General features: G+C 36.9%; 1 protein-coding gene across 2 annotated transcripts in view; it reads left to right on the plus strand.

The window, feature by feature from the left end:
• The first annotated feature begins 9,057 nt into the window (after positions 1-9,057).
• LOC110679163 (glycerol-3-phosphate acyltransferase 3) overlaps positions 9,058-23,286 on the plus strand; it is a 50,691-nt gene continuing 36,462 nt past the window's right edge. Inside the window, exon 1 of one of the 2 annotated variants that reach the window (XM_021853247.1) lies at positions 9,058-9,527. In XM_021853247.1, coding sequence (XP_021708939.1) covers positions 9,375-9,527 — 153 coding nt within the window. In that variant the 5' untranslated portion in view covers positions 9,058-9,374. The remainder of the gene's footprint in view (positions 9,528-23,286) is intronic. The other variant, XM_021853246.1, reaches the window with a different exon arrangement.

Consider the following 23,286-nt stretch of genomic DNA (forward strand, 5'->3'; position numbering starts at 1 on the left):
TTTTACAGAACTGTGTTATTTTACCGAAACATTACGGAATTCACGGATTCCTGTAAAATGAACATAGTGTGTAAAGACATAAAATAGATACATTTTTGTTGAAATCAAAGCAACTCAGCAATATTTGAATTCCGTATTATATACTAGAGATGGGCGACTCACTCACGAATCATTCAAAAGAGTCGATTCTCGAAAATGAGTGAACGAATCACGGTTCTTTTCAAAAGAATCACGATTCATTTGCGTCAACAATTTTGAAAGAGGACTTAAACATTTACTAGGGATAATATTTCTAATTGGACTTATCATAGCCAATTAAGTATGAATAGTAAAAATGTTGTACGAAAAATTTTCTCATTCAAAACTTGTTATATTTTTCGTTTCCATGTATTTCACCATGATCATTTTTGGTTTTATAAAATGAGTTACCGAATCGATCAAAAGAGTCGATTCACTTTTGCGAGTGAGTCACCTACGATTCACTCTCAGAATTTGACCATTTTGCCCATCTCTATTATATACAGTTGGTTTCCCTGATCATTATATATAACAACTGCATAGCAACCATAGTAGTATAAATATCACCATGTCATCAGAACCGAATTCAGTTTCCAATAAACCACCAGTTTGTTAGTGTTACCACGTGTCTCTTTAGGTTATCGGCCCAGTCACGCCATACCTAAGAGCCAGTGAAAAGTGAAAAAGTTCTCGAAGCCGTTTCAGTTCCGGGTGGAGACCCAACTTTCGGCGCATGGAGTGAAGGAAACCATCACGTAGGACCCCCCGGCAGAGGAACCAGCGAGGACCGTTTTCCTGGAAAAGGACGAAAAAGTCAAAGCGCTTCGGGTGGCATACATTGCGGACAGCCATCTGGAGTACATTCGCGACAAGCAAACCGCAAAACAGATGTGGAAGTCGTTGGCAAATACCTACGCTAAAAAAGGTTTTGAAGCCCAGATGTACATCGGACGGTCGATGGCGTTGTTGCGGATGGAGGAAGGAACCCCGGACTATTTCCGTCGGTTTGATGAGCTGGGAAGACAGCTGAAGAATGCCGGTGCCACGATTACGGAGCTCGACCTGGTGAGCCAGCTGTTTATTTCGTTGCCACCTAGTTACGATGTGGTTACCACGGCGATGGAAAATTTGGACGACCAACTGAAGCTTAAGACCGTCAAAGCACGCCTTCTTGCGGAAGAGCAAAAGCGATCTGGAAGAGAATCCGGTTCGAGTGCTGCGAGCGGGTCTGAAAGAGTGGTGGTGGCGGCCAGATCCGGAAATCGACGGCCGGATGTGGAGAAATTGGGCATAAGAAGTTTGCCTGCCCGAAAATGAAAAATCGTTTCGATAGGGCTCAAGTAGCGAAGATTCCGATTGACAAGGCAGTGGCGCTTGTATCCGGAGCGAAGGTGTCGAAAAAGTCGGACGAAATCGAGTGGGTCCTACATTCGGGTGTGAGTTACCACATGGTCGGCGATGAAGGTTACTTCCAGAAGATCCACGAGCTGCACGTGCCGCTTCATATTGACAGTGCAAAGGATGGTGAGAGGCTGGTAGCAACGAAGGAAGGTACCGTGAAGGGCAGGTTGTGCGTTGGAGAAAATCGGTACACGTTGTCGTTTGGGCACGTATTGCTCGTCAAGCAATTGAAATACAACCTGATGTCGTTGTCGAAGTTGCTAAACGCGGGCGTGCACGTGGAATTCAGCCCGAATCGTGCCATTTTGACGAAGGACGGCGAAACCATCGGTGTGGCAAAATCGAAGGGCAATCTTTTTTATCTGCGGATGAATCGTTTGCCAAGTGGATCGGCATTGGCAGCCGGTAGCATAAGCTGTGGCATAAGCGGTATGGGCACCTTAGTTTCAAGAATGTGCTCAAGCTGAAAAATTCCGCGATGGTGGACGGGCTGGATGGTCTCCATGGTGATGCAAAATTTTGCGACGCTTGCGCTGAGAGCAACATGGTAAGACAGCCGTTTTGTGGCACAAGATCGCAAACTCGAAGGCCCCTGGAGCACGTGCACACGGACGTGTGTGGGCAAAGTCCAAGTGTTCGATTATTTCAAGGTATACGAAGCGATGGCGACGGCTAAATTTGGGAATTCAAAAGAGCAGCTGGCCTACTATGATGCAAAAGGCATTCAAGTGGAGTCAACGGTCGGGTACACCCTGCAGCAAAATGGTGTAGCGGAACGTTTCAACCGCACCATAGTGAAGAAGATGCGAGCGATACTGACCGAGTCTCCTGAATCGCCTCGTTTCCCATCGAAATCAGTTCTTTTTATTGCGCATTTCTTTCACCACTGGACTATCGCAGAAGTATTTACAAGTGCGGAAACGCTAATAAAAGTGCGCAATGGATTACCTGCTTTGCTCTTGCCCACAGTTGATCAGCAGAAGTTTTCTCGTTTCATTTTGTATGGGGAAAGGCATCTAAGTTCAAATTTCTCGTAAATGAAAGCATTAATCAAAAAAATATTTGGTAGGCGTGATAGTCATTACCATTACGTACAACCGGTACCAAATATTTTTTCGAAAATAGTTCCCAATTTTGAAAAATAACTCGTTAGATGCATTTCGCCATGCAAATATTTTTCGCGTTACCATTTAGCGATTTTTCGTTGTTTGTTTGTTTGTTTATTATCGACACTTTACACCAGTGTGGTGCATTCGTGTCCGATTGAATTTAGATTGACAGTATAATTCATTTCTATTAATTAGTTATTCTATCGACAAATTCAATTATTAATAATGGGTTACATGCATGGCCTGATTCGCTACTCACCGCACAGTAACGCACATGCGCTAGTGTCTATGCACGAAAAATCGCTAAAAGGTAACGCGAAAAATATTTGTATGGCGAAATGGATCTAACAAATTATTATTCAAAATTGGGAACTTTTTTCGAAAAAATATTTGGTACCGGTTGTACGTAATGATAATGACTACCACGCCTACCAAATATTTTTTCGATTAATGCTTTCAATTACGAGAAATTTGAAGTTAGATGCCTTTCCCCATACAAAATAAAACGAGAAAACTTCTGCTGATCAACTGTGGATAAGAGCAAAGCAGGTAATTCATTCTACCTAGATTTGCAAACAAATCAATTATTATTTATTTTTTTACATTTTCTAGATCGGGTTATCCTCCAACCCACATCAGAAGATTCCAATATGGCTCTTTTCGTTCTTTCTCTGTTTCAGTTTCCTTACAATGCATTCGTTCTTGATCGTTCTCATCACTCGACGTTCGTGATTTTTCCTATTACGGCACTTGCAGCAAACAAAAGTGTGCCCAACGACCCCCTTTGATTTTGCTGGGTAACGGTTTGAAACGCAAAACACGTTACGAAACGTTTCCCAGCAAAATCAAAGTGGTCCGTTGGGCACACTAAACATAGGCTGCAAGTGCCCTATAGACACTAGCGCAAGTGCGTTACTATGTGGCGCATGCATGCCCTGATTCGCTACTCACCACATAGTAACGCACTTGCGCTTCACGCAAACAAATTTTGTTGTATAATCTACAGATTCCATGGTAGAATGGGTTACATACATGCCCTGATTCGCTACTCGCCACATACTAACGCACTTGCGCTAGTATCTATGCACGAAAAACCGCTAATAGGTAACGCGAAAAATATTTGTATGACGAAATGCATCTAACGATTTATTTCTCAAAATCGGAAACTATTTTCGAAAAAATATTTGGTACCGGTTGTATATAATAATGATGACTATCACGCCTACCAAATATTTTTTCGATTAATGCTTTCATTTACGAGAAATTTGAAGTTAGATGCCTTTCCCCATACAAAATTAAACGAGGAAACTTCTGCTGATCAACTGTGAACAAGAGCGAAGCAGGTAATCCATTAAGAACTGTACCAACGATTTTCAACCGACTACAAAAATCTGTTAAGTTTGCTATAATCTGGTGAAAATCACTGAGAAGTGCAGTAAATGTGACTATGTCCATACACGCAGAAGAATTTCTGTATGTTAAGATTACAATCCTGTCATTTACTTTTACCTACGCACAAATAGTTGTTTCGAAATAAAATTAACTTACGCCAACACTAAATTAACGTCAAATCAAATAAACACACTTCTTTGATTGAGCTATCCACTTGTCCTTATAACAATTATAATTTTGATAATTATCACTATTCGGAAACATTCATCTCCCTAGAATTCAAGTCATGCTCACAAATCTACTTACTTCTAACTTGCAAGGAATAGTGTAGGTGCTAAGATGACCACCTCTCACGCAGGAGACCACATATCAAGTTTGTCGCAGGAGACCACATATCAAGTTTGTCGACTCGCCCTTTGTTTTCATTTTTGCATATTTTTTTTTAGATCGATAAAGCAGCACCGAATCTTTTCAGATATGTTGATAAAGCAGAACAAAATGCTGAGTAAACATTGCAAAATATTGTAAACTCAATAAAATTCACTTTGAGTCAACAAAAATATAGTTAAATTTTGACGTTTGACGTTTGTAAATTCAATCAAAAATATAGTTATCAACAACTATATGGTATAGTTATGTTTAACAATATAGTGTCAATTCAACTATATTTTTAGTTATCTCCAAATTAACCTTAAAATATAGTTATATTGACCGGAAAAATGATTACGAACACTATATTTTGTTCTCCGTGTAGTAACTTCGACTACACAGCATTGTATTTCGATCCGTGACACCCAGCGTACAACATATTGTGGTCAAAAGTATAATGCCAAACTTGTCAGATCTAGAATGTTTCTAATCATAAATACTATAACTGTTGTTAAATAAACAGAATATATTTTCTTGTGCAGTGATGATGACTATATTTTGGTAAAGTTAACAGATTAATGTAGTCGGTTGAAGATCATTGGTGCAGTTCTTAATTTTACTATGGATTCAGTAGTTCCTACAATAAAATTCATTTCAGTGCAGTGTCTATGCACGAAAACTCGATAAAAGGTAACGCGAAAAATATTTGTATGACGAAATGCATCTAACGAATTATTTCTCAAAATTGGGAACTTTTTTCGAAAAAATATTCGGTACCGGTTGTACGTAATATGACTATCACGCCTACTAAATATTTTCTCGATTAATGCTTTCATTTACGAGAAATTTAAAATTAGATGCCTTTCCCCATACAAAATTAAACGAGGAAACTTCTGCTGATCAACTGTGAACAAGAGCGAAGCAGCGCTATTTTCTCAATGCCTACTTTTCCCATATGGGACAGTTATGCCTTTATGGGCAGTTAAAACCTTTTACGGAGATTTATTAAAGATCACACAAATAGATGCCCCTAAGATTTCTCGAAACATGGTTTTACAAAGAATCTGAGGATTTTCAAAAAGAAGCTTCTGTTAAGTTTCCATTAAGATTTCATTAGAATGCGCTTGCAAGAATGTCAATAATAATCTCACAGAAAATCAATCGAAGTTTTTGAAATGAATCTGGCAAAGATCTCCCCAGGAAACCACTGACAGCGTTTTCTGGGAACCATTCGTTAGGGATATATCCAGAAACTCATGTCGAGCCATGATGTGGAGTGCGAGGTATTAGGCAGCATTTTTTTTTAAATTACACCCAAGGTTCCTATGGATACTGCACTAAAATTTTAAATTCTACCTCTTAAGAACATCTACAATGCGATGCATCCAATATTGCACAGAGTAAGGAAATGAAAAGTATTGATACTGTACTGTCAAGTTAAAAATTGATCTGTCCCGGATAATCCGGCACGTCTAGTCTCTTTAACCTATGCACCGAAAATCGCTGAAAGGTAACGCAAAAATATTTGTACGGCGAAATGCATCTAATGAATTAATTCTCAACATTGGGAACTATTTTCGAAAAAATATTTGGTATCGGTTGTGCGTGATACTAATGACTATCACGCCAACCAAATATTTTTATTTACGAGGAATTTGAAGTTGAAGCCTTTCCCCATACAAAATGAAACGAAAAAACTTCTGCTGATCAACTGTGGGCAAGAGCAAAACAGGTAATCCATTTTGAATATCTCCCTTATTTGAGTGTACGAAGGTACGGTGCTACCATCTGGGAAAAGTTTGCCCGATGCGTAAATCGTCGAAAATTTTACCCGGCAAGGTATAGTTAGCGAAATTTCAAATGCTCATATAAAATTAACTACAATAGTTATTTAAAATCCTTTCAGTATATGTTGATATACTTTTGATGGGCTACATTATAGGCATATAATTTTGAGTTTTATATTTTTTTCTCAATATGCTGCTAATTCTATAGTTCTCGAACACTTATTCATATAGACTCAAGTCAAAAAAGTATACAAACTTATTTTATCGATCCAACGTGTTTCGCAGACGAAATTCTACACGTTTCGCTCTGAACCAACTCGATTTTTCACTTTTAGAACGTTTAATTTCCGAATTTACAAAACGACGTAAGTAAGATTTTTAACTTTCGCAACCTAACCACTACTTTCGCCGCCCCGCTGTATGGAGAGACAAAGTGACTTAACCACGCACGAATCAAAACAAATAAAACACTACTTGAGTCGATTTTATACTGGTAGAAAAACGTCGCAAGTAACTGAATAAAACGACTTAACCTTTTTTCATAAATTGTTATGTGAAATAACAGGAACTCCATGTATGGCAAGTAACTGAATAAAACGGCTTAACCTTTTTTCATAAATTGTTATGTGAAATAACAGGAACTCCATGTATGGCGAAATGCATCTAACGAATTATTTCCCAAAATTGGGAACTATTTTCGAAAAAATATTTGGTACCGGTTGTGCGTGATGATGATGGCTATCACGCAAACCAAATATTTTTTTCTATAAAAGCTTTCATTCACAAGATATTTAATGTTAGATGTCTTTCCCCATACAAAATAAAATGAGAAAACTTCTGCTGATCAACTGTGAACAAGAGCAAAGCAGGTAATCCATTAAAAAGTGTTTTGAATTATTTAGAAGCATTTGAAAATTGACTTCCTATGCTTTGCCATGTAAAAGATTGGAAGCTTCACGCATAGGGTCAACTGTGGTAATTACCTTCGTAGACGCGAATGGATTACCTGCTTTGCTCGTGCTCACAGTTGATCAGCAGAAGTTTTCTCGTTTCATTTTGTATGGGGAAAGGCATCTAACTTCAAATTACTCGTAAATGAAAGCATCAATCGAAAAAATATTTGGTGGGCGTGATAGCCATCATCATCACGCACAACCGGTACCAAATATTTTTTCGAAAAAGTTCTCAATTTTGAGAAATAATTCGTTAGATGCATTTCGCCATACAAATATTTTTCGCGTTACCTGCTAGCGATTTTTCGTGCATAGATACTAGTGCAAGTGCGTTACTATGTGGCGAGTAGCGAATCAGGGCATGCATGTAACCCATTGGTTAGATGCATGCCCTGATTCGCTACTCGCCACACCGTAACGCACATGCGCTAGTGTCTATGCACGAAAAATCGCTAAAAGGTAACGCGAAAAATATTTGTACAGCGAAATGCATCTAACGAGTGTTTTCTCAAAATTGGGAACCATTTTTGAAAAAATATTTGGTACCGGTTGTGCGTGATGATAATGACTATCACACCTACCAAATATTTTTTCAAAAATGGTTCCCAATTTTAGGAAAACACTCGTTAGATGCCTTTCCCCATACAAAATGAAACGAGAAAACTTCTGCTGATCAACTGTGGACAAAAGCAAAGCAGGTAATCCATTAGCCTTGCTATGATCTAACTTGAAGTTGGCAGAACAGTTATGGGGCAAAATTACGTAGATTCTTCAAACTCGCGCCGAAAAATAAATGAAGTCATGGGTCGGTTGAGCCGTAAGTTGAGCAGCCCTGAGTTAGGGAGTGTCCATTTCGCCCCATAATCCCCCTATGCATTTTAAAGTTCGCTGCAATGCGAACTTTTCGATGCTTCACTCATCGAGTAAACTGCATGCAGATGGCAGCATCGAGCCTAAGTAGACGCGTGACAATAATGGAGTTATTATATATTATATTTTGTAAACTTAATTTATAAATATAGACTTCGTTACTCAAGGACTGTGTGTAAAATTACTTGCGTGCATCTGAACGAAAGCTTTCGAAGCACGCGCCTCGATGCTTCCCTAATGAATACCCCTCACATATATGTAATGCACATGTAATATATTCACAACGTCAGATGGCATAGCATTTTTCGAAACCGTTATGATGATGTAGCTCAAGCCGAGGGGCCATTAGATTGAAAAATATTGAAGTCAGTTCGATTTTTAAATAGGTACTTTATTTGGATCACATATTTTGATCTGTGCAGTAGAGCAAATGATTTTGTTTTGCTTGATGTAGTTGTTATATTGTTACATTATTTGATAATTAACAGATATTAACAGTATAAATTTCCTATGATTTTAGACGATTTGTTGAAAAACTATACAAAATCATATTTGTATAGAGATGTATAGGATCGGACTTTCCTGTGGGCGACCCCCCGGTTCGGACGACAGCTGGATGCAGTGATGCCACATACACAGATTTATCTGTAATCACACAGATTTTTTCTTGTTATTGCCTACAGATATCTGTAATCACAGATCACAGAATCTTGGGATAAAAAAGATTTTGAAGATTTTAGGATATTTCACAAGTTTATGACACGGTTTTGGGAGATATTAATCATAAATGCTATTACTCTGTATAGTTTTTCTCAAAAACTTAAGAATTTTAATATTTTAGAAACTATTGGAACTTTTAACTTATTTTTAAAATAATTAGTTCAAATTAAAAATTGATGACAAGCCAAAAACAGTCAAAATACGCTTGCACATATTCTGGCTGATATAAAAAATAAAAATTTTGGATATTTTTGCGACACAGATTTATACCAAGATTTTTGGAGGTTGACTTAAGATAAAAAAGATTTTTTCAGCCGAAAACACAGATGAGAGTCGGAAAAATGTGGCAACACTGGCTGGATGATATGTCTGTTTGCGTGTAGCATCAGTTGTTGCTGACGAACGGTAATCCGTCATCCGTCCTCCTGAGCCAAGCTGAGAGCCGAGCAACAGCAACGCAAAAACCTGTCAATTTGTTGACTGCGCTTGTAGCTGAAGGACCGCATTTTCGGTTGCATGGTCATCGGGAAGACTTTATTGGCTATTTACATGTCGAGAATTCATAAACGCGGGTCGTTTTCGGCGTAGAGTGACGGAACAAAATTTGGCGGATTTACGGGAAGTGCTTGAATCGCGAACCGCGCTAGTGATGGTGATAAAGTGATTGGCTGTTGGAAGAAAAATAGGATTTTCGGGTTTGGATCCAGTGACAAGTTTTATTTTAGTGTCCGGAAAGGTGAAAATAACAATCCACAATGGTCCTGCTGGCGTCAATCAGTGCGTTCCTGTCGATGATTACATTGGCCCCGTTACTGTCGTTGATGTTTTTCATCATCTTCCTGGCTTCGATGGGCAAATCTTTGGGCGTCCGGCGGATGTACGTGCAGCTGCTGGTGAAAATCTTCGAGGTAGGTCTCCGGTTGCCGGATTTTCTTTCTATTTTTGGTTACCTCACCCCAGAATGTGCCTGCGTGTCAGGAAAGGTCAGTGTCAGTCAGTCGTTCGTCTGGGACGAAAAATCAATATTTTCCTATAACCTCAAATGGTTTCCCATGGCCACATAGCAGATCTTCCAAGATCCGGATTGATAGCCTTTCAAGCAAACTAATAACTACTTCCATCGCCTCAAAGTTCAAAGACCTCCCGGTCGAAATATCTGCCGGCTTTGCATGACATTCCATTTAATTTACATAATCAATACCATACAAAAAAACCCTCATAAGACTAAGAGTTGCAGTTTTATTGTTATGCAACTAACTAGTAGACCCAGAAGAACATTTCTATTTTCTATCAGGCCGGAACATTCCACGCCGGTCAGCAGATATCTGCCTTCCATTCAAGAAACTGATAGATGCGGACAATCAAAACTATTTAGGAGGGTCACGCATACATCGAACAACCGAACAATATAATTCCTTCGTCCAATGCACATGAACGGCTTGTTAGGGTGCATCGCTTTTAAACAAAGCTGTTTTTTTCTTAAACTTACCTACTATATGAATGAATTTGTATTGCAATAAGTAAAATACTGTCTTTGTTTGCATTTCTCGTATTACACTGTGTCCACAATTAAACCTCTCTCTCCCATGGTAGCTTCAGCGCTCCATTGGTTTTCGACGAACTCGCGAAAACCCAAAATAAAATCAGATAAGGGGTCGTCCATTAATTACGTAAGGGATTATGGGGGGAGGGGGGGTGGGGGGTATTGTGAGATTTCTTACGCGCCATACAAACTTTTTTAATTTTCATACAAAAAATCTTACCATGGGGGGAGGGGGGTCTAAAAACTGCCAAAATTGTCTTACGTAATTAATGGACCGCCCCTAAATACAAAAAAAAATAGTTGCTAGAATGTGATTCCATACTCATCTTAGAGTAAGGTACCGCGGGGCAAGTGGGTAAATGGGGTAAGTGAAAATAATTGGTATATTAAACTCAGTATGTGAATTAACGCTTTAAACTCATGCGTAAACCTTTGAGGCCATTGAGAACATTACGATAGGTAAGAGATTTCTGAAATTTTTCAGCCATTATTGCATACTAGAGCGAAAAATCGTTAACCTGTCAACTATCACCTCTAAGTTGTCCCCTCTGACAGTTTTAAACTGCAATAAAAAAAAGTTTTAGAATTCATTCGACGTAGACCTAAAAATAACTAAATTGAAACACCGTCGATTTTCTAATCACGTGGGGCAAGTGAAAAGTTTCTCTTTAGAGATTGAATTTGTGTTTTCTCTTTAGGTAGCTATAACTATGCAAGGTTCTCAATTATCATAGAACAACAGAACGTGCTGATATTTCAAGAAACACTATACCCAAAGCGTTAAATGTTATTATCATGGCCAAATAATGGAACTTCTCTAAAAAAGGTTGCCAAATATTACGATATTAATGTGTTTACTTCGGACAGCCGATTAAAAGGAAGACGTTGATTGAAAAGTTCTAACATAAAAGAACGCATGTAAATCTCGTGGAATGTCTATGTAAAGCTAGTTCAAAACATAAAAAATGGGGTATAGGTGTAACCACATAAAAAAGTTTCTAAACACTTTATTGAAGGATTCCGTTTGAATTCCCCCGATGAGCTATCCGACGTCATATCCGATTTTCTTAACAAATAACTAGCGGTGTAAATTCTACAGAGTAGAAATGCAATTGCTGTCCTATGAACTAACATTGGAAATGTTGCAGTTATAATGTTGTCGAATCATTCCAACAAACAAGTAACAAGAATAAAATTTTCTTTGTTTACATGTTACTTATGTTATTGTTCATTGGGACGCCTTAACAAATGTTAAAGGTAATAGAAATCGTGAATATAACTGCTAGTTTTTGAATTTATTATTCAAAACGATGAACTTTTCACTTGCCCCACTTGTGGGGCTAGTGAAAAGTAAGGAGATGTGTTTCAAAAACTTTTTCTGAACTTTTTTCTTCAATTTTACATAAAAATAAATTTCAGCATACTGCTTATATTTGGTGGGAGTCAAGCTGAAAAATATACACGACCTCATTTGTTTTAATTTAAAGCCTCTAGGATTTGAAGAATCCCAACTATGCGAAATCCATTACCCACTTACCCCACGGTACCTTACTTCAATAGTGAATTTTTAACCTTCTCTCTGTGCGAATAAAAGTTAGGGCCACTTTCCCCTGGTAGTTTGGCCACCTTAAAAAAAAAGTCGATAAAAGTGTTGAAAACATTATGGAAACTTTGGATTTTTACGTGATTTCCAACGATTCTTAGATCAATACACTAGATCTGCATGATTTCCGTTTTCTTATAAAATTCCCGAATGAATGAGAGATTTCAAAATTTGAAATTTTTGGAGTCGATTTTCTACTGATGGGGTGAAATTAGCACCCTATTTTTGGTTGTAAAATTATATCAATCAATTATTTTTTTCACTACACTTGAAAGTTAATAATATTTATAAACACGCCGTGCAAAAAGATTGAATTTTAAAAAACATTCTAACAGTCTAATTTTATCATTCTAAAATGATGAAATTTAAAAGAGCCATTGGGGGCAATATGGGCAGTTTTTTCGAACTTATTTTTTTTATTTTTCTATGAGTTTAAAACACTGACTTGTAGCATGTCTATTGCTTCATTTTCTTGTCAGTATTTATTTTTTTTAGTTTTACTAAAACAAAAAATAAATTCAAAAGCGGAAAATGTGTAAAAAAGGTCTAAAAACAGCGTATTTTTGAAACTTTGGACGCTTAGATCTCAGAAGAAGTTCTACAAAAAAAAGTACCTTATTTGCAACAGGGAAAACCAAGGACACATTTCTGTGCGCATCGGAGGTTCTTCTCACACCAAGGACGTCTGTCCAGTTAAGAGAATACCGATAAATTTATATGCTTGCCCTTCGTGTAGGCGAGTCGTCGAGGCTCGTGCCAGGCAGATGAAAGATAATATCCGTTACGATAACGGTCGTTTCCGGAATTTACCTGGTAGAGTATCGAACAACGCTCATTTTTCGGTTAATGATCGCTTGATCAAGAACCATACCCATCAGGTAGATCATAATCATGCTCTTTAACAAACTAATTTTAATCCGTCGGGTAGCCGTTCGAATCTTTTAATTTCGAATGTATCTACCACCGGAAAATCCTTTGCTGATATCGTAGCAGGTAATTTGAACTCCTCCACTATTCATACTATGAGTACCCATTCTAATTGTTTCAAATCAAATGGAAAACAAACTTTGCCGCCACAGGAAACTTCTACTCCACCGCTTCGTCTACCGAAAATTCTAACGGAAAATCATTAAATGTACCCACTTCAAGTGATATGTGTGCCTCTGATTTTAATTTTCTAACTGAACAATTGAACAATGATTGATGCAATGTACAAAGTCACCACTATGACTGAAGCAGTCCAAGTTGGTGTAAAATTTACAAATCAAATTGTTATTGGATTACGTTTTTCTAATGGATCCAAATAATAATTTGAATATTTAAAATTGGAATGCTCGTTCCTTTAATGGTAAAGAGGACGAGCTATTTAATTTTCTTACATATTTAAAACCTGGATCCAAACTAAAAAGAGATTCAAACTTTTTTGTTTATCGTAATGATCGACTTGATGGGGCATGTGGGGGAGTTGCAATCATCATTCATAGGCGTATAAAACATCAACTGTTTTCGTCATTTGAAACTAAGTTTTTGAAACTTTAGGTGTTTCTGTTGAAACAGAGCTTGGTAAATATACTTTCATAGCTGCCTATTTGCCTTTTCAATGCTCTGGACAGCAAGTTAATTGACTCGCAATAAGTCAAAATTTTTTGTCATTGACATTTTGACTTTAATGCCAAACATCTATCACTAAATAATTCTCAAAGTAATTCCAACGGCAGAATTTTATTTGATGAGTGCTCTTCAATTTATTTCTCAATTCAATACCCTGATAGCTCTACGTGTTTTTCCTCTTCTAGAAATCCATCTACGATTGATTTGGTCTTAACCAACTCTAGTCATCTTTGTAGCCAATAAATTACTCATTCTGATTTTGATTCTGAACACATTCCTGTTACGTTTCAAATATCCCATGAAGCGATTCTCAATCCTATCAGCTAAACTTTCAATTATTTTCGAGCCGACTGGAATATTGACAATGCTCTTGAAACTTTAACAAATTCCATTGTTGAAGCCAGGAGCATTGCAATTCCAAAATGTGAAGTAAAATTTGAATCCGTGATTATAGACGATGATCTTAAACTCTTGATCCGCCTTAAAAACGTGAGGAGAAGGCAATTTCAACGCACTCGCGATCCTGCTATGAAAATGATATGGCAGGATTTGCAGAAAGAAATCAAGAAACGTTTTGCACAATTGAGAAACAAAAAATTTGAAAATAAAATTTCTCAATTAGTCCCTGGATCTAAGCCCATTTGGAAATTATCTAAAATTTTGAAAAAACCTCAGAAGCCAATACCGGCATTGAAAGAGGAAAACAAATTATTACTAACCAATTGCGAAAAAGCTCAAAAACTTGCTGTGGAGGAATCTCTTTGAAAATTATTTGAAGACATTTTTGGAATAATTACGAGAATTTCTGGGAAATATCTAAAATATTTCTCGGAGAAAACTTTCAAGGGAATTTTTGGAGAAAATAGCATAATCCCTGAAGAAGTTTTCGAAAGTATCTCTGAAATATTAGCTGGGGAAATGTTACTAAAGAAATTCGTTCAACAATCTCTGAAGGAGCTCTTGGATGAATTACTGAGGGAATCCTGGGACAAATTCCTAGAGGAATCCTTTTGAGAAACTCTTTAGAGCCATTGCAAAATAGAGAAATTGCAGATGAAATTCATGAAGGAATCTTTGGAGGACTTCTTTGAGAAATTTTTGGAGGAGTCTCTGGAAGAAGTCGAGAAATTTCTGGAAAATATCTGAATCATGTCTAGGTCTTGGTGAAACCTTAGAAATTATTTCGTGACGAAATTTCCCAAGAAAAATTCTTTTCCCTGAAGGATTTTCTTGAAGAATACTATGAATTTGTTGAATATGAATGTTCCAATAGGGTCATAAAGCCCTGTCCCAATTTTAGTACAAAATGCTTAAATTTAGACCAAAAACACATGTTTACTCAATTTTTAAATGTTTTCGTTGGTTTAAGCCAAAAAAAAATTGTTTTAATGTTTTTAAGATTTTGTCACACCCCTTGGTTTAAACTCAAATTTTTGATGTATTTTGTTTTCCGTGTCCCTTCCGAAATAACAGCTAGGAACAACCCCAGTGTTAAAACTATAACCCCTACGGTAAAGTGAACGTCAAACATGATTAAAAGTGTCATGGTTCATATTTGGAACCATTTTAAAAAATTAAGTTTAAATATGATATAGCCGTTATTTGAGCGGGAACAATTGCTAAAGTAGTTACGGGAGCATGCTCTTTCGTGTTATCAAATAAAAACAAGATTTCGTTAAACAGTTTAGGACGCTATTCAATTTAAAACCAAGCCATATACCAAGATATTTATGCTCATCAACTTGTTCAATTGCAATTCCATTGAGGGGCCTTCTTTAGCCTAGTGGTTAGAGTCCGCGGCTACAAAGCACAGCCATGCTGAAGGTGTCTGGGTTCGATTCCCGGTCGGTCCAGGATCTTTTCGTAATGGAAATTTCCTTGACTTCCCTGGGCATAGTGTATTATCGTACTTGCCACACGATATACGAATGCGAAAATGGCAACTTTGGCAGAGAAAGCTCTCAGTTAATAATTGTGGAAGTGCTCATAAGGACACTAAGCTGAGAAGCAAGCTCTGTCCCAGCGTCCTGCTTCTCAGCTTAGTGTTCTTATGAGCACTTCCACAGTTATTAACTGAGAGCTTACTATGCCAATGACCATTTTTGCATGCGTATATCGTGTGGCAGGTTCTATGCCCTGGGAAGTCGAGAAAATTTCCAACCCGAAAAGATCCTCGACCGGTGGGATTCGAACCCACGACCCTCAGCTTGGTCTTGCTGAATAGCTGCGCGTTTACCGCTACGGCTATCTGGGCCCCAATTTCGTCATGTATGTTGCCAATTTTAGTGTCTAAATTTGTTCAAGATAATTGAATTTGCAGCACCTGCACTCTTATACGAAACCCTAAACCCTTTCCAAAGCTATCGCTAGAAACTTCATAATACCGTGATCCAATTTAGCACACTTTGCGAATACCCTATTTGTAAAGGGCATACAATTACAAATTTTCGAAGCTTTCAGCAAGAATGCGTCATATGGTTCAACAGGGGGAATCAACTAAATTAGAAATATAATTCTAAATTCAATGTATTTCTTCAATAATGACTAATTGTAGCGCTTTAAAAGGAAGTTAACTTATGCTACACTGATTTGAACAAGTAAATAAATAAATTGAAAAATCACAGAAAATTATAAACTATAAAACAGGAATACATTTGGAAATTTCTTAAGTAATACTATTGAAAACACATTAAATTCAACAAAGATTTCTAAATATATTTCATTATAAGAATCCAAACTATAATTTATTTAATGATTCCTTCTAAAATTTATCCAATTTAGATACATACTGCAATTCCTTATGTTTTTCCTCATGATAATCCCGGTATTTTTTTAATGAATATTTCTACAAACGTATTAATTGTCTGTGGTTGAAAAGTCAGTAAAAATTATCTTGCGTAATTAATGAACAGTCTCTAGGCTATGAAATACGCTCTGCCATCCCTTTCAGCAAACATCAGGTTAGTTTTACCCGGTTTTTGATTTCCTCGGTTGAAATTCACAAATGTTTTCACTCAAAAAATACGTTGCAGTATGTAACAAAGGTAACAGCGAAAAATTCCATTTTGTGATTTTTAATTTGAATGTGGCATCGGTTATAGAAGAGAACGGCACAGAAAATGATTTTTTTTAACTTTTTGTTCTAAGAAATCTTTTAAGGTTCACATGAGAGCTTCTTCTTCTTCTTTCTGGCGTTACGTCCCAACTGGGACAGAGCCTGCTTCTCAGCTCAGTGTTCTTATGAGCACTTCCACAGTTATTAACTGAGAGCTTACTGTGCCATTGACCATTTTTGCATGCGTATATCGTGTGGCAGGTACGAAGATACTCTATGCCCTGGGAATCGAGAAAATTTCCTTTACGAAAAGATCCTCAACCAGCGGGATTCGAACCCACGACCCTCAGCATGGTCATGCTGAATAGCTGCGCGTTTACCGCTACGGCTATCTGGGCCCCACATGAGAGCTTTCTTTCCCAAATTTGCTATTTTTACAATCATCACTCATGTGACAGGAACAAAGATGGTCTATACTTGGGGATGCCAAGTTCAAACTAACATTCCTGCCTAAGGTATAGCTTCAAAGCCAAGGAATGTTAAGTATTAATATATAATGAAAGCTCTTATCCGTTGTTTGTGATTACCACTATGTAGTTCAAAAATCCTTTGAATTTGTTTCGCACCCCCTGACCCCATTGGCAAAATTACTTCGTGTTGTCCTGTGTGACATGATGCCAATCTCTTTGGCGGTGCTAAATTAAAACAAACAAGCGTCATAATGTGTTTTTTCGTTTCTTTGACAAACTCAACCGGCATCAAGAATATTGCTTCTGATGGGCAAAAACAACTCTTTTAATGACTATACACATCTTCCACGCGTTCAATTGCGCCTTTAAACAATATTCATTGATTGCATTGGGCAGAGGCGCCTCAAGTGCAAGCAAATTTCCGTTTTTCTAATTGGATGTTTACTACGGCGTCTAATTACAGCTTGATGCTACTGACCCGTCTGTTTGTAGAGCAACTAATGGGTTGTATAACTTATGCAGAAATCCGACTACTTACTCATATACCCCACTGAATCACGATGACGATGAAATGAAGGATGACTCCAGTTGAGCTGAGGCGGGCGTCCGATGCAGCATGATATGATACACTCAAGAACAGCTAAACAGTAACAGTGAATCATATAGCTATAGCCACTGCACAATCGGAACGTTCTTGGCCTTCAAACACTACTGACTGCGATTTGATTAACATGAGCCGTGCAATAAATGACGGAAATACGGACGATAGGGTGGAGCTAGTGGCCTTTCTTGGCCTAGTGGTAAAGTCCGCGACTACAAAGCAAAGCCATACTGACGGTGTCTGAGTTCAACTCCCACCGGCAAATGCAAGCAAATGAACAGTTCATAACTGTGGAACTGTGCCCTTAGTACACTAAGCTGAGAAGCAGGCCCAGTGGATTTGTTAAGCCAAAAAAAGGGTGAACCTAGGATGGGATGTAACACCTGAAATATCTCACTCTGATTTCATAGTTGTCGCTAATCGGTTTTTCCACGCACTGTAAGATATAGGCTAAGGGCATGTCTGGGAACGGCGATCGATTAACTGCTGGAAAGAATTTACTGGAACAAATTTTGGAAAAAAATAATCATCTAAGTATATTCTTCGAGACATCGCTGCAGGATTCAGAACGCGTGCAGAATAAACCGTTTCATTTCCGTTATAAACACTTATTTTCAAAAACTACACCAGCCGAATCAAAAAATTTGCGGAGACGATAAAAACGTGACAGATAAATTTTCAACACATTCGTTCGCGCTCGCTGTCTGCTGCGATCTCATCTCTACTTCATTCCAATCTATGCTGTTAAATGTCAAAATTTTGGAAAAATTAAAACGCATATAGCACCCTCCAGTGCAAAATATCGCATCAGCAAATATTGCCAACCGACAGTAATGAGAAAAAGGTCACCGAGAAAGACATTTTCCGATTACTTTTTTCGCGGGGAATGATGATATTAGCAATACTCAATAGTCAAAGTCACGTGATATTCGTGTCATTTAACAGCTCTGGAATTTCCAATAAAGTCATCGACTGCAAAGCAAAAAAAAATATATATGCTACAGAATGTAATGTTGAACATTAAATTTGGAAACGCATCTCCTTTTTAACCCATGCAATTTACAGGGCTGTTACAGCAGTCGTTGCCAAATCATGCTGCGGAAACCTTCAATCGTTGCTCATTGTGTACACTGAAAGTGCAAAACCTCTATCGCAATATGGGCATCAACTTTCTATTTCGTGTCAGTGAGCCACCCATTTTCTATGTATAGTTATCATTTTCTTTAGTATCATTGAAATATTTTAACATTCAATGCTATAATATGTTGTATAGGAAAATTTAATACTTCTATGAAGATATATAAAGCTGTATTTAACAAAATATAATTTGAAAAACGCAAACGTTTGAATCCTAATTTGTTTGGTAAATGTTATTTACAAATGGTTCATGTAAAGGCAAAACTGTTTAGATTTATGGAAGTACTACTATAATTAAGGTGCCATAATCTAAACATGGCTTGTTTTAACCCCTACTCACGATCTCAAAGGCACTAATCTGCAAAAGTAATGAACGTACAAAGCGATTTTCTTATTTTAAACATTCTGCTAGTGCATAAAGCTAGAATAGAAATTTCACTGTGCTTTCATGCTATTTTGATATATTATTAGATTAGCATTCCAAACTGGTTCACATTAAAAGTTTTTCATTATTTTTTTTTATTCATATATTATTACTGGCATAAAAAATACAATACATTGTCAACAAACATGAAACTCTTAAATTGTGTTTCGGATATAATTAACTGATCGTTTGAAACTAATAGAATTGTATGTAGTTCAATAATAGTCAATGACCTTGCTATCTAATATGAAATTAGATAAAGAAAACATACCTATCCTGACACAGCTTCATCTTGACCTTTTGTCGGTAGTGCAGATATCAAATTTAATTATTTTATACAACTTATTGATAAATATATTTTAAAAATATGTTTCTTATAACACATGGAAATAATGCATATGTTTGTATTTTTTGGCTTTCATTTAATACTTGTTACGATCATGGATTGAGTACATTTATAAGATTACCGAATGATATTTTAATCGTATTTAAGCCAGCTGATCTTTTATTTTGGATCATTCACTAAGAAGTTTTGCTAATTTTTATATGTCGTATTGCTTCATCCTATCATACATTCTGTAGGAGAAAGTCGTGCGACACATAACAATTTGAAGAATTGGTCACTTTTCTGAAAGTCCCATAACTTGCCACGGAACCACTAGACGGCCACTGCTATCTATGGCACATATTCAATTTTGGACCTTTCGCATGGCTAAATATGGTCACTGTTTAATTCTATACTCATGCGCGCCAACTGTTTTGCAGTTCATTCAAATTTGATATATTCATGTGGAAAGAAGGAGATTTGCTCGGAAAACATTTGCATTTTGTTCAGTTTTGAAGAGTTTCGCTAAAACTAGGTCATAATTTGGCGCCTTGTCCACACTTTGTATTGATCTGAGTGAGAGGAGATAGCTGGCTTAGATTGCAAGCCCCCAAAAGTCAAGAGAACCTGTCACCAACTGTCACTGGAAATCCAACACATTCGGTGGGCAGAACGTGAAAAAGCGTCAATTCAACGTAATTCAAATTTCTAGGTGTTTTTCGATGATTTCACATTTTGAAAAGTAAAATACCTAAATATATTTGTGTGTTGACGAACTGCTATTGATTTTTTTTTTGTATTCATATCCTTTTCAATAGCGAACAACATGAAGCAAATATGATTTTGACCAAAATAAGTTCATCTGACCGTTGTGCACTACCCAAGAATTGAAAAAAAAGTCAAAGAAGGCTAGAAAGCATGCCAGCTGTCAGTGAGTTGTCTCCTCTCTCTCAGGTATTGATTGGACAGATACGTGTATTCGAATTAACACCTCTTTTGCTCAAAAAGACTGATAGAATGATTTGAAGATTTGAAATTAGGCGTATGTGCCAGTGTTAGAGACAATAGTGACAGGTTAAGGAATAAAAATTGCCAAAAAATAACGAAAGCTTCTATTTTTTACATCTGAATAGGTACATAATTAAAAAGTTTTTCTATTCTATTCCACGTAAAAAATAATCTAAGAATGATTAAAATTATTGCACCTTTCATAAAGCGCTTCCATGTTCCCGTATTCCATGAACCATCTTCCAGTAGTAGTGGTATTTGCTAACTTATGTTCCTATAATAGTTGTTAGCTGGCGGGTCGGAAGGACCTGCCTTAGGGGTGAGACTCTTAGGGTCGGCACGTTGGAGCTGGTCAAGAACCCAAGTAAAACTCACTTTCTTGGCTTTTAACTTTATATTTTTTCCAACTTACTGGTGTGTGTAGTGTCTGGGTGTGGCGTGTGGAACGTTGCGGCCGGCCGGAAGTGGAGCACGTGAGGGTTGTCCTGGGGGTTGCTGGGCTGAATTCAGGTCGGGCCTGATAACTAACGGGTTTATGGGGTGAGCGGCACGCTCTTCGAGCTCACGGATGCCACCGATTATCGACGGGACGATGGCTGCGTAGAGAACTCGGTATCTTGGAGCGTCCACCGAGCGACCTGGGTGTCGGAGGGCCCTGATTAGGTTATTTATCACACCGACTGTTAAAAAAACTTAACGTCTTGACCAACGGTTATTTCAACTACACCAGGTCTATGGTTATATTTGCGAACTGGTTGCCTCGAGGTTCTAACTTGAATAGCCTTTGCTCTTAGCTCAGGTCGACCCAGATGCCTGTCCCTTTCCCTCTATCCCTTTTATCCTTTATTTTCTCTTTTCGACGTGGACTTAACTGTGGCAATCCTTTTTCCCCTTTTTGGCTCAATCTTATGTGTGTTGTCTTAGACTTGTTCAGTGTGTGGTGATAGCGTGTTAACAAATTTTGTTCTTATATATAATAATAATCTAACAGTTTACTAACATTTAACAAACAACAAAATAACAATTAACAAAATATAATATTAACTCTACTAACAAATACTAACCAATTAACAAACCTGTTCTTAACAAACAATTAACAAAATTAGCGTATCTCAACGGCAAACATAGTGGTTTACATTAATTTCCCATTAGTACTGAGTCTTATAAGAACGTACTAAGTACTATTAATGGTGCAAAAAAGCAAAAATAATAAAATATTCATTTTTTTTTCTACTATTTCCTTACTAAATTCCAATAGCAGTTTTTACACATTGCCACTGGATCAACCACCGTATTACAATTTTTTATTATGAGCAAAAATTCTTGATTTTTATTTTGTAGCGCGGATTGGTGCTTCCAGTCGCGAATCGAGTTTTAGAAGTCGCGATTTTCGCGGATTAGATTTTGAAGCTTTTGTAACAGCCCAGAATTTCATAAACGTTGTCGACACTCGTATGCAATTCTTACACTTGATTGTATTTTTCAGCTGATTTATTTATTTATTTATTTATTTATCAATAAACAGATGTCGATTAATTCTATCGAAACGAAGTACATGGTTGCAGGAGAAAGTGGCAGTCCTAGTGATGTTGATGCTGAGGAATACTTCACTATAATGTTTACTGGGAATGTGTTTGAAGTGGTTGAAGACTTTGTAATTTTGGAAAACTTGTGACATGTGACGATGATGTTTCAATTTAAGTGATTTTTTTTTTGTGGCTGAGAATACAGAATATGATAATTTCATCGTAAAAGGCTAAGGATAATACTTATTGAACTTAACTAGACGTACACCAAGAGTAGTATCAGATCTATAAAGAAACTATTATTAAGGAAAAATAAATACGGAAGACTACAGTGGGCTGCGGACTTAGTGTGAAAGTATAAAAATGAGCTGTAAATAAATAATATTCAGCAGAAATTTTTTTCTTTTGTCCGACATAACATCACCGTTAAGCCAATTTATAAGTCAGTTGTGAATATTTCTTATTATAACAACAGTAACAATTTTATACTAGGGCTACTTGTTGGGTGTTTTTGTAGGGTTATCGGTGCTATTGAATAATTCTAGTATGAATTATATGGCAATTTTTAACTAAAAACTTCAAAACAAGATTTCTCGAGATTCCTCCTAGGGATTTTTTTTAATAGGCCTAGTACTCAGTTTTGATGTATATTTGTTTTAATAATTACCAGTGGAGATTCCCTAACCTCAAATCTACCTGTTCCGCGATTACAAATTCTGGATTTTCAGTAGCAAATTAGCATCTAACAAATAGAGCTTTGTTAGAAAGGAAGATTACAACCATTTACTTTGTGTTTAATAAACTAAATATGCCGAATTATCCATTTTTAGATTCGTAGAACAGGTAAAAAGTGAGGTTACGAGTTGTTTCTGATAATTACAGTCTATCGGGGCACCTTGGTTGAGTATAAAATCTATTACATTTGATTAAAAAATTACTACGAAATCGGTAGATCAAGTCCAGGCTAACCCGATAGTTAGATGTAAATTTAAAAGTTTTGTTCCCCTATGCTTAAACGTTGTTGATCATTCCCTCTAAGTTTGAAGTACCTTCGATGGGGGTGACAATGGGTCTGGGGGTTGAGATTGGGTCAAAACGGAAAAATATGATTTATGAAATATTTCAGCTAATAACGCTGATATTACTAAAATTTATAATTCATATGTTAGGGAACATATTATTACACGTAATTAATCACAATATACATTTAAAAAAATATTAGTTTTTGTTCAATATATCAACAAACTTGGATGTTGAAACTAGACAAAATTTACAGCATTAAATTTTTCCTGTGCAAAGTATAACGCATGTATTTTATTACATTTTGTTCTATAAGTAGAAGGTTGAAAGTCTTTTCAATACAA

The sequence above is a fragment of the Aedes aegypti genome, chromosome 3 (assembly GCF_002204515.2).
Source record: "Aedes aegypti strain LVP_AGWG chromosome 3, AaegL5.0 Primary Assembly, whole genome shotgun sequence".
NCBI classification, from domain to species: Eukaryota; Metazoa; Arthropoda; class Insecta; order Diptera; family Culicidae; genus Aedes; species Aedes aegypti.